This window comes from Blennius ocellaris (genome assembly GCF_963422515.1).
Source record: "Blennius ocellaris genome assembly, chromosome: 16".
In the NCBI taxonomy this organism is placed as follows: Eukaryota; Metazoa; Chordata; class Actinopteri; order Blenniiformes; family Blenniidae; genus Blennius; species Blennius ocellaris.
This window is the reverse complement of record NC_137665.1, coordinates 5,330,555-5,342,316: the sequence shown is the minus strand read 5'-3', so window position 1 is coordinate 5,342,316 and position 11,762 is coordinate 5,330,555. Positions and strand designations below refer to the sequence as shown.

Below are 11,762 nucleotides of genomic sequence, written 5' to 3'. Positions count from 1 at the left end.
AAATACTCCTCCTTTTGTCTGATGCTTGCTGCGTGAAGCTCTTACGTGCCCCAACATGAGCAAAAAACATACAACGGTAGTCATTTAACCTGCAAGGGGGAAAAAAAAGTCACCTTGGGTGTTTTGGATTTGTTCGTAAAACCGGAAAAGCATGTATTAATGCAAATAAAGCACTATAACAGCTCTGCTAAAAAACTGAGACAGTGAAGATAAGATTTATGGTGGCTGATCCGTACAATATCTGCTTCTTAGACTCGTCCAGATTCACATTAAGAGGCTTACAAAGGCTCATCGAGTCAACAACGCACCGCCATTCAAATCAAAGACAAACTCAACTGAAGCAAAGAATTCAAGCAGCGGCTGTGGGTGTAGATGTGGTCATTGGGACTGGACATGCACGTATTCTGAAGTGCTTCTCGAGTCAGAGAAGAGCGGGAGATACCCGAGTGAATATGCCAGATGCTCCAGAGAAAATATGACTTTTCCCTATGTTCTGTGATTTAAAGAATACACTGGAGTTACAGCTCAGCAGCCCACAAAATGGGCCCTTAAATCACCTTCGACCTCCTCGGTCATATTAACCATCACAAATCATAGGGAAATAAATCAATATATGCTACTTACACAGGGCTTGACCCCCTGTAAGTGTTGAACATGTGCAGCACCATAGATAATGAATGTACCACCCTTATTTGAACAAGCAAATATTTTCTGTCAGCGCTGCTGTTTTCCAGAATCCAACCACACATTTCATATCTAAAAAGAATTATAACCCACGACCGATTAACAACCCAAGTATGTGAAATGTTCACTTCAGGGAGTAGAACTGAACACAGAGCAGACAGTCACATAATAAAATGTCTTCTCACATACTTATCACGGAATCCGTTCTTCTGAGCATTTACACTTTCTCATCCTGCTTCATCGCAACTGAATTTGATGAATCATTAAGCCATAATGTTGAATCTTACAATCTGTGTTGGACCAGTGAGAGGACGAAAAACCCTTAAGGTTAAGGATTTGAAGAGACTTTAAATAAAAAAAAAACAGCATGTTTTAAGATAGAAGGACTCATTGTGCTTTAACATTTAAAACAAGCACATGCCTTCCATTAAAAGCCATCCAGCTGGTACACGGTTACCCTGCAGCGTAGGAAATTGCCCTCAAAGGTGCATTAGATTGTATTTTTAAAAGGACACAAATGGATTCCTACTTAATCCCACAGCGCCTGACACGTCCAACAAAATTCAAATACAACAGGTGTTTGTGGAGAATTACTGCAGCCTCTGTGTGTTCTTAAAAAGGTGAAGTGCTCAGACTCAGGCCAAATAAAGACTTCTTTGTGCACGGCCATTTAAGGTAACAAATCATACCGTTACATCTTGAATTGATTTGTTTGCACCTTTTGAATCTGACTTGTTTCGGCCCCGAACAAAACACAGCCAGTATCTAAAAACAAAGCTTTGAGAGCAACATTTCTGGCTCGTGATGTCATGAAAAGCTAGCGCAGTTTCTCTTTTGACAGAGTTGGCTGCGTCTATTGCGATTAGTTTTTCTGGGCAGAGCTCCAGTGATGGGAGACTTTCTGCTCTCTGCCGTCTTCGGGCTCCATTTTACTGTACGCAGACATCCAGCTCTTCACTTTCAATATGTTTACGCCCAACAAAATTACATTTAACAAAACCTTTCACTGCTACTATTGGGAAAACAAAAAAAAACAGCCAGAATAATTTCATATGAATCTTTATTGTATTTAGAAATCCACGCATCAAATCTTTTTTTTTTTTTCCTTTTACCATTTACAACAGGGAAGAATGAGGGACAGGCTGAACGTCATGCCTTTCCCAGCAGGCGCAATGCTCTACAGGATGGGCTGAAATGGAAGAGGGCGGGGGGGTGGGGGGGGTACATAAAGTGCTTTTGTCAACAGTTTTATTTATTTTTTTAATAGAAAAAAAGGATCAAAACAAAAGGTTTACAGGTGGAGGGACACGACATGGGGAGGGGGGGGGTCCGCAGACGGGACGGCATGAGTGCATGTGCGGGGGGGGGGGGGGGGGGGGGGGGTGAGATGTCAATGAAGAGGAAGGGAGTGGTATGGGGGTATTTATTTTCAAAAAATAAAAAAGCGGTTCGAAATGAAAAAAAAAAAAAAAAGTGGTCTCAACCCAGGATAAGGCTGGACTTGCCGCCAGGAGGGTTTCTTCGGCCACCTGAGCCGTTGTTGGCCACCGCCGACGGGGCAGAGGGCTGCGACGAGTCCTCCTTCTGGTCCTGCTCCTCGTGCTCCGCCTCCACTCCATCAGGACAGTCTACACACACACACACACACACACACACACACACACACACCACATTGAGACAAGTGGTTACTACAAAAGAAATCTAAAACCGAGCTTTGAAAATGCAAAAACAGAATTAAAAGTAGCACATCGCTGCTAACTTGCAACATCGCTTTTGAAGTTAATGAAGTCAATAGCTGTTTTAGACGAGTTTTAGTGTATTTTGGAGGTTTTTAAGAGTTTGATTCTCCTTCCACGGGGCAGCAGGGAGAAAAGGTGATGAGTTAAGTTTGTCTATGATGTGCTCTCCCTCTCACCACCGGCTGCAGGACCTTCCTGTTCTCGAATGCACTGCTGGCGAGGCTGGCGTCAAATAACCACGCGATGTTCATCTGACTCGGCAATGGAGAGACGTTTAAAGTCATGGAGACAAAAATGGGTCGTCCCCATCAGACAAACTGATCACAGCGGGTGCCGACAAGCAGGCCACGAGGCTGGAGCCAAATAACTAAGACTCAATAGTGAGTGCAAAATAAAGATTTTTACATTGTTAGGGACGCACAATAATAGAAATTAGCATAAATGATAAAATGCAACTCGTGCTGAAAAATAGCTCACCGTGGCTATATCACCACTCCTGAGTTTAGTATCCTTGTTTTTTTGTTTTTGTGGAGGGGAGGGGTGGTTTGTTTGTTGCAATATGTTTGGTCGTAACTGCAAATTAATACCCAACGCTCTGTGATAAAAAAAAAAAAAATGAAAATAAAATTCCTGGGTTTCGCCTTGAAGTCTTGGGCTATTTTTGGAACTTCCAGAGGAAACATACCACAAATAGCTTTACAACTGTAGGTCCACATTAAGAAGCTTGGGTTCTGTGGATACGGGGCATGCTGCCGTCAAATTGGAGGCAGCTGGACACATTTTAGCTGCAGCTACAGTCCAGCGAGGTTTAAACAACTGGTCTTAACGAAATTCTGACAATTTTAGCTCTGCAGCCCAGGCCAAAGTAGCTGAGGTTAGCCAGTCGGATCATAAAATCCACTTTGTCCATTAGCAGTATTTGTGCAGTGCTTTTAAACCTTCATATCGCAAATGATGGCAACACCTATGTTAACATTCTTTTTTTAAATAGAATTTTTGAAAGTGGAAAATGGACATTTATTCACACAAGAGCGAGTTGAGGTGCTGCTGTGATAACTCCCAAAAAATTGTTTGTATCAGATCGTGCGAGTGCAGTAATTCTATCATACATAGAGAGCACACTTCAAAGTGTTCAGGTACATTGTAATCACACACTCACAGGACATACAGAAAGTGAGCTTTCATTTTAATTTTTTCTTTCAATGAGCAGCGCAGTCAAACCCTCTATTATCCGAGGAGCCAGCCACTCGGTGGCGAACGCGCACCTGGAGGTTAATAAAAAGCTTTTCATACTAAGTGAAGCCTGCCATGAAAGAACAGCTGCTTGACTACACACCATCATGACAGGAAAAACCCCTGCATCAAAGAGATTGTGTGGTGTTGACATGTGTACTGCATAAGGAGGGGTGAAGAAAAAAAAAAAAAAAGTCATGGGATGTCGGGAAAAATAAGGGTCGAGAGGAATCGCATTGATGTGATTTTCCAGAGGTACGGACGGCGGTGACCCGTTTCAGCATGACATGAAGTGTCACTCTGACTAATGGAAGTCATGCACTCTTGTTTAGACGCAGTCGGAGTGTGACACAAGCTTGAAAGCCGTTCTTATAAACAGCTGAAGAATTCAAGATACTCACCGTCGTTTGCCTGTTCTTGGCCATTCTCCCCCTGCAATAAAAAGGAGAATGTCGGATCACACGGTGAACCAGACCCTCTGCTGAGCTTTCTCAGCCCGAGGAGTCCAAACACAAATGAAACGCGCTATATGGAGGATTACTGCTTTAAAACATGCTTCTGTGACACTTCCCAGTAAAAGGTTTTCAGACCTTTGTTGCGTCTCTGGGAGGTAAGCAACGCATTTGTTTTCCCCAAGTCAAACCGCATGTTCTCTTGGTTCAAATTGCCCAATTACAAAAGTCTACCTTTGTCAGACACATGAGAAACGGCTGAGTCACCGAATATAACCTTCCCACACTGATGTTTGTAATCCCTGCCACACCCAGGCACGGATTACAAACATCAGTGTGGGATAGTTAACAAACGACATCCTGGGCCAGTTTCAAAAAGACCCAGTCATCCTTCCAAGTGGTGGAGGATTTTTCACGGAACTCTTCACAATAATTCTTTCATCTACGACTCGAATAGGGCCGCGGCTCTATTTTGGAAACGCCGGGGGTGTCGGGTGGAGCGACGGGTACCTCTCGTCTCTGGTTCCACACCATGGCGGCTCCAGAGTTGTGGATGGTGGTCAGTTCTGGCTGGGGGTTCTTGGGAAAGAGGAGGGGCTGCTGGCAACGCCTCAGAGGGGCTGAGGGCTCACCGCACAGGGTTCCCGAGGGGGATCCGGCTGGGAGGCAGAAAGACACACAGGAAAAACATTTTAGTCAAGAAGTTGTATTTCTCTGCGACGAGCAGATTACAGTGGGGGGGGGCAGGAAATACAACTGATGAAACATGAGTAGAGCTTCAAAGCAGCAGAGTCATCCCATATGGACACTAATCCAATTAGTCACAAAAAACCACCCCGGGCCTCAATGTTTGTAACCCACAAGGCGGGTGACCCATCTTCGCCACAAAACTCATTGTCTTGCAAAGTTGTGTCAAATAAAAAAAAACAACACTGGGGACCGACAGGAAACGTCACCAAATCCGCCCGGGCATCTGCAACAGACCCAGAAACACGTGGAATAATCCAGGCAGACAACCTCGATGCCAAAACTCACAAAAACCCTGTCGTGCCCACGTTTCCCCTTTAGCAGAAAGAGCATTAAAAACCCGGCGCTGGCCACAGTGGGGTGGCAAGCTGTGCTGCCCAAAGCCACAGAAGGGAACAGTTCCAGGCCAGAGGGCTTGGGAGGAGACAGGCCGTCTTTGTCATGGGCGGAACAACAGTCTGTGAAGGAGTGGCCATTGTACGTTAATGGAGTGAATGGATTTCAGGACTGCAGAGCATCTCCATCAGTCAACAAGAGCTCCTTTATTACCACCTTCTCATTTCTAAGTCTGATCAATTCGCTGGAGGAGGAAACGACAAATGCGAAATGGAAGAGGATTAAACTGGATTGATGATTGACACAGAGATGCATTATGTGGTTATCGCTGGAATACACAGGCTTCTACTTAACCTTATAGATCTCCTGAGTCCGGGGCATAAAAGCTCCATTCATTTCAGGCCTCGCTGGTCGACACAGCTTTGAGACAGAAACGGCAATCATGTGGCTGCTGGTAGTCTTGGCTTGCACTGTTTCTTTTTTTTTTATAAAGTGCTTATCATGCGGCCTAGAGCTGAGGGTGCTTGAACAAACCAACAGCTCTGGTATCTGAAAACCCTTAAATCCCCACCAAACGACCTGCCAATGACTCAGGTTGAATAACAGCCAGCTTATATGCCAGCATACACATGATAGAGAATCAATCCAGCAGCAGAACTAATGTGTTCGAATGGAGTTGTAGGAGGACAGCAGCAAGAGACAGTAATTCTGTAAATGCGACATAACTCTGAAAATACAAATTATCCCACGACGAAATGTTGGACAGCAATTGTTTTGTTCTATCGTCAACGTGAAGCTACAAATATAGTAGAAATGCTGTGAAAATATCATACCAGATTCATCATGATGAAAAACTTTCAGTATTAAGGCTGTTAAAATGTGATTTATTAATGGAAAAAAATACAGAAACTAAAGCATTTTAGTTAAAAGAATTTGCATATGTTGGCCTTTTACACTAAGAACGTTAACTCCTACACAGTTGAATTTATTATAATCTTTTAGCACATCATAGTTGACTTCAAGCTGCACATCTTTCCACATAGTTCAGTATCGGGTTTGCAGTTTCTACCTGTGCATGCGTGGCGTCTCTCTCTCTGGCTCCTCCGGTTTCCTCCCTCAGCAAAGAGACATGACTTTCATATCGACCGCCAAATCCAAATCCAAATAAATTAAACCGCGAATGTTTTATCACCAATGTTTGATCACTTAATTCAGTAGCGCTGCACATGCTGGAGAGATTCTCCCTCCGTGACGACAAAGATACAGACTCTTGTACGGACATACTTGAAAAACAGAAACATGGTCATTCCAATGGTTCCGACACGTCTGAACCCCACAAAAGTGTATCTGACCATTTAGAGACGAGTCGACGCACAGCTGCTTGCCGACGCAAACAAACCTGTTCACTCGCAGCCGGAGTTCATAACGCCGGCCACACGCAGAGCACAATGCTTCCAATGTTTGCCATTGTAATAAACCTTGGTGGTTCCAGCTGAAATTAATAACCTCGTCCAGTTGTGTCCGATAAATTTGGACAACTATGACAACTTCCCTGCACCTGACCGAGACCCAAAGCGAAACAATGCAGGCAGGAAGCGGCTTTCGCTGTAAGCAGCTGCTGGCTGCAGAGGTCACGGACTGAAACGCAGATTCAGGCCAAATTCTTCATTGTTCACACATCCACTAAACTTGATGCACCGTGTCGTCCGGTATGACGTGGTCAAGAGTGCACGCATGTGGTCCGCGGCTTTTTCGCAACTCTGACAACCAAGTCTTCACATACTTTGAAAGATGCGTAAAAATGAGCGCAAGTGAAGGTTAAAAGTTTGTCTTAAACTTAACCTGCATGACGATTAAAGATTAGAAATTCCCTCCAGCCAATATGTTTGAAGTGACCTTGAACGGTCAGAACTGCTAACAGGCCTCGCGGCCCCTGCTGAATTTGCCCGTTTCTCTTTGTGCACTCAAAATAAAACCTCCTCGTGCCTGTTCGGGGCCATACGTTACGCTAATTGACCCATAATTTTATTGACCTATTTCTCTCTGTTGAGAACTGATCTGCCATTTAATAAAGCGGAGCTTCGAATTACCCTGATCCTCGGACTCCCGGTTTTGTGTGTGTTTTTTTTTTGCACTTGTGGGATATACTTTCTGTAAACCCACATGGAAAACTCTAAATAACACCCACTCGGCATCTTTCCAGGCTCAAGTCAAGTGGGAGGATTTAATTCCACAAAGCTATTTGCTTAGTTCAGGCTTCTACAAGATTGAAACTACCCTGTATTTGTGCTAATATGGCCTCCTTGATGCAAACCCCAACCATAGTTAATAATATGCTGTAAATCCAGCCAGACAGCTTTTGATTTATTAAAGTCTAATAATGCCACAAGGGAAAAAAAAAAAGAAATAAGTTCATGAATGAATCTCAGGTTGAGTTACCAGGTGGATTGTTCCTCCGATGAGCATGAGGGTCGTCGGGTTCTGCAAAGATGGCCGACACCATCTTGTTCTTGCGTTGGGGGGTTGTGTTCTCGTCCGAGCCGAGGACGAAGTTCGAATCCCCGCCTGGTGGTCGAAGCACCCTACAGAGCAACAAATGACAAATCACAACTGTCATCTGATTGACACCGAGACCACTGTGCTCCCCATCCCCTCTCTTCGCCCCACACTAATACACAAGGCCTTCAATAATTAACAGCACTGAGCTAAAACAGTGAAAAAAAAGAAAAGAAAAATCAATAGTGAGATACAACACGATAATTCCTCAGGCTACTTGCAGCCTTCTCACTTCTCCACCCTGGCGATTTCAAACACATACCACACACACATACGCACAAAAGACACCAGCAAGGTCTTCACTCTTTAAGCCCCGGCTGTCAGGCTGTCAGACAGACAGTCACAATCTCTGCCCTGCAGCTGACTCCAGTCGCATATAATCACAGAGTTAGCTGGCTCGCTGCTGCCTCTCCTCGGCAGCAGATTCCTTTGCGGTGACACACAAGGGGCTGGCGTCCGGTTGTAATCGAAACGCTATCCACAATCGGGTGAATAAACTGGACTCGATGGTCGTTCTGGGTGGATTTGTCTTATACGGCAGAGGGAAATGGTGAGAAGTTAACGGTTAAAATAGGTCATCTGATATTCAGACTGCTCGAGAAGACGATAGAAAGACTGCATGCAAAACAAAAGCCCACTTTCTACAGACATTCCTTCCACCACGAGCCGAACAAAGGAGACACACAGTAATGAGTGGGGAAACCCTTTTCCTTGCTGCGCTGAAGGACAGTTGGGGTGGACGGCTGACGATGCGTTTGCAGAGCCCCTGCCGGACCCCTCCCTCTTTTTTTTTTTTTTACAGCAAGCTCTCCTCTCGACAGAGTCCCCGAAGCCACCAGCTGACGCACTGAGCAGCTGCCAGGAGCCAGGCGGGCAGATGGGAGTCAAAAAAGCAACCATGGGAAGAAAAAGCCATGCTTGCATGGACTGCGTTGGCAATAATAAAAAAAAAAATTCTCAATCGATGCTGGTGCGCACAGCAGTGTCTGTCACACACTTGGCTGTGACAGTAATGCCTAAACCAGACTTCACCTCCCGGCCAGAGAGGATGATCTCATGCTTCCACATGGATTTTGAGGGAGAGAGCTTTTTCAGCTGGCTGGCAGCAGACCCCACCCTAGAATGAAACTACAAAAAAATATCAATAAAACTAGCACCACCGTTTTGGGATTGGAGGCATGTTTCATGGAAGGTGAGGAGGATTCAGACACAGCTGAGCTCCAAAAGCCAAAGATGGCATGTGCGATAAGGCAGGGCGAGAGGCCTCTGATGGCCTACTAAAGATTCTAGCCTGATTCTGTACAACTCCCCCCCCCCCCCCCCCCCCCCCCCCTCCTCTGGAAGGATCTCTCTGGTCAGCCAGCAGCAGAAAATGACAAGCAGCCCGTAAAAGGGGCTTTAAGGAGCAAAAGCTAAGAGCTAAGGGAAGATTTACACAGGCTTAGCTCACAGCCCCCACCCAAAGCCCCCACATCATCCCAAAACAGCATGGCACTTCAAGACGCCTGATGACTGACCGACATTTGACTTGCTCACTCAACAACGACCAACTCTACTAGTCTCTCTTGAAATCTGTTTAAAAGACTGAAGCAGCCATAAATTAGACTTTTTCTTTTTTCAGTGCAAAAAAAAAAAAAAAAAAAAAGGGGGGGGGGGGGGGGGGGGTTGCATCCAGACGATATGCATCATTACCAGGAAAAGGAGTGAATGCTTGGAGGATGACTCTTTAGGTGTTTGGTGACTTAAAAGTGGTGACTAACCACACAATGTGCTTCAACACACAGGGCAGATCTGCCATCTGAAACCACATTAAATTGAGCTTAAAGTCGACCAGGCCAAACAATGAACCAATTGCAGAGATAATGACATACACAGACCCAAGGCTGGTCTGGGATCTTTCCTGTGATCAGCCACATGCAGAAGCAAGTCAGATGGTCTTTTATTAATACAGAAACGTTGCCGTTAAAGCTCAACTTGTGACTTGAGCTTTAATAAAAACAAAACAAAAAAAAAAAAGTTAAAAAGTTAGGAAAAGAAAAAAAAAAAACATTTTAAAAAGATCCGGGTAGACACTTCTTCCTCTCTTTTCTACCCAACTTGTCCAAAGCCAGGCAGGCTAACCTCACCAACGTTAAGGATATGGATGCACCGGGCAGTCAATAAGATTAACTCAATTAGCAAGACTATATGTGACAGTTTAGCTAAATCCCGAAAAATCCCCCTCCAGCCAGCAGCGGGGTGACGTTAGTTAGCAGGCTGAAGCCGAGAAAGAGTCGTCTGTTAGCAGAGGGACTCGCCCGCATCCTTCTTCTTTTGTTCCCCCGAAGAAAAACGTCTGGGTTTTTTTTGTTTTTTGTTTTGTTTTTTTTACCTGGAACTGCTCTTAGCACCAGGGTCCATTCCTTGAAAGGTGGTTGTCGTCGTCATCTTCTCGGAGAACTTCGCTGTCTCGGTGAGCTGCAAACAGTCAGTGAAAAAGTAGCACGTTTAAAAAAAAAAAAAAAAGCAGAATTCCTCCTCCTTTGCCCACAGGGATGCGACGGGATGTCGACTCCACCCGACACTGAAAAACATATCGAGAGAGCAGAGCCGCTTGGTTCTGCGGTGCCAGCCCACCAGACCCAGCCCACCAGCACACGGTCCGCTCTGATTGGACGGAACCACGTAGAATCCTTCTCTGATTGGACGGGAGGTGACAGGACTCCTCTCTGATTGGACAGAACCTCAGCGGCGGAAGCTCTTGTTGGTGGCAGGTCTGAGATCAGAGTCCACATCCCCCAGGGCGTCTTTTCTGCCTTTTGATTTATCTGATTGTTTCTTCACAATGTTTTGAACTACAACGCATATTTACATTTATATAAAAAAAGACATAGCGTCATAATTTTAAAAGCAATTACTATAATTAGGCAATTATTTTTTATAATGCTTCAAAACAAAATAAAACTAATTTAATAGACAGTTTGGGTTAGTCATGTTGTGAAACGTAAAGAACAAGTTCTATGTTTAATAATGACATAAACAGTAACTCCTCTAACAATTTAAGCTGTGATTTAATCACCGTTAGTTTTAAGGAAATGTCAATAAAAGTAGATGTTTCTAAATATAGTCTTTTATACCATAAAGAGGTTTGGTATACTGTAAATTTATGCACAATATTTTACAGAAAAAAAATACTTTTTAGGCTCTATTGTTATTCCCGAGCTTGGAGCTGGTGTGGATATCTATTAGATTTGTTTGTTTTTGGTAGTAGAGGCTTTGTGGGAAAATCATCAAGGAGAAGAACCATTAGATTGAAACCTAAAGACAGCTTCAGGAATGCAGGAAAGGCACGTTATAACATCGCCAATGGAGTAACATTACAGTAAGCACGGTGACAGATTATGAAAAGTCAAGGGAATCATGGAAAATTTCAGGGAGCGTACCATTTCAGAAAACGTTGAGCTTTCCAAGTACCAACACTGTGAGATACATGAGCCTGCAGTAGTGGAGACTGAGCACTTCACAAATAAGACATGTCACTTCCTAATATGAGGATACATTTTATACTTTCCTTTTTCCTACGAGATTCCTTCAAGTACCACTCGAAGGAATTCATGAATCTGTGGCGATAGACACGCCAGTTTGAGAATCAATGTGTCAAAGGGTGTCGAGTATACATAACATAAACCAAGTTACAGGGTGATTTTGTATGGTGACAAAAACACCAAGACAAAAGTGAGTCACTGATACAACAATCAGTAATTGTAGTTGATGTAACAAAACACTGAAACCCAAAACTAAGCTGAAGATGGCACCAATGCCTGTGAAGCCGTGAAAGCTATCTTGTTTTCAAAAAGCTTTACATCGAGGGTGTAGTGGTGAAAATATGCAAAAGGCAGCAGAAATCATGCAGCCGAGGAGATGACAGGGGAACATTACTGTGGCGAACACTGTTAGATTGGATTTCAGAGTGTACAAAAAAAAAAAAAAATCACATTTACATCACCTTTGTGCAAAAACAATCCTTTCATTCACC

General features: G+C 44.1%; 1 protein-coding gene across 1 annotated transcript; it reads right to left on the bottom strand.

The window, feature by feature from the left end:
• Positions 1–1,736: 1,736 nt before the first annotated feature.
• On the bottom strand, positions 1,737–10,300 carry LOC308141328 (jupiter microtubule associated homolog 1-like). Its single transcript, XM_080511431.1, has 5 exons — positions 10,119–10,300; positions 7,631–7,773; positions 4,619–4,767; positions 4,058–4,088; positions 1,737–2,312 (listed from the first exon to the last, which is right to left on the bottom strand). The coding sequence occupies exons 1-5, from the start codon at positions 10,172–10,174 to the stop codon at positions 2,164–2,166; spliced, it is 528 nt and encodes a 175-aa protein (XP_080367557.1). The 5' UTR covers positions 10,175–10,300; the 3' UTR covers positions 1,737–2,163.
• Between the last annotated feature and the right edge of the window lie 1,462 nt (positions 10,301–11,762).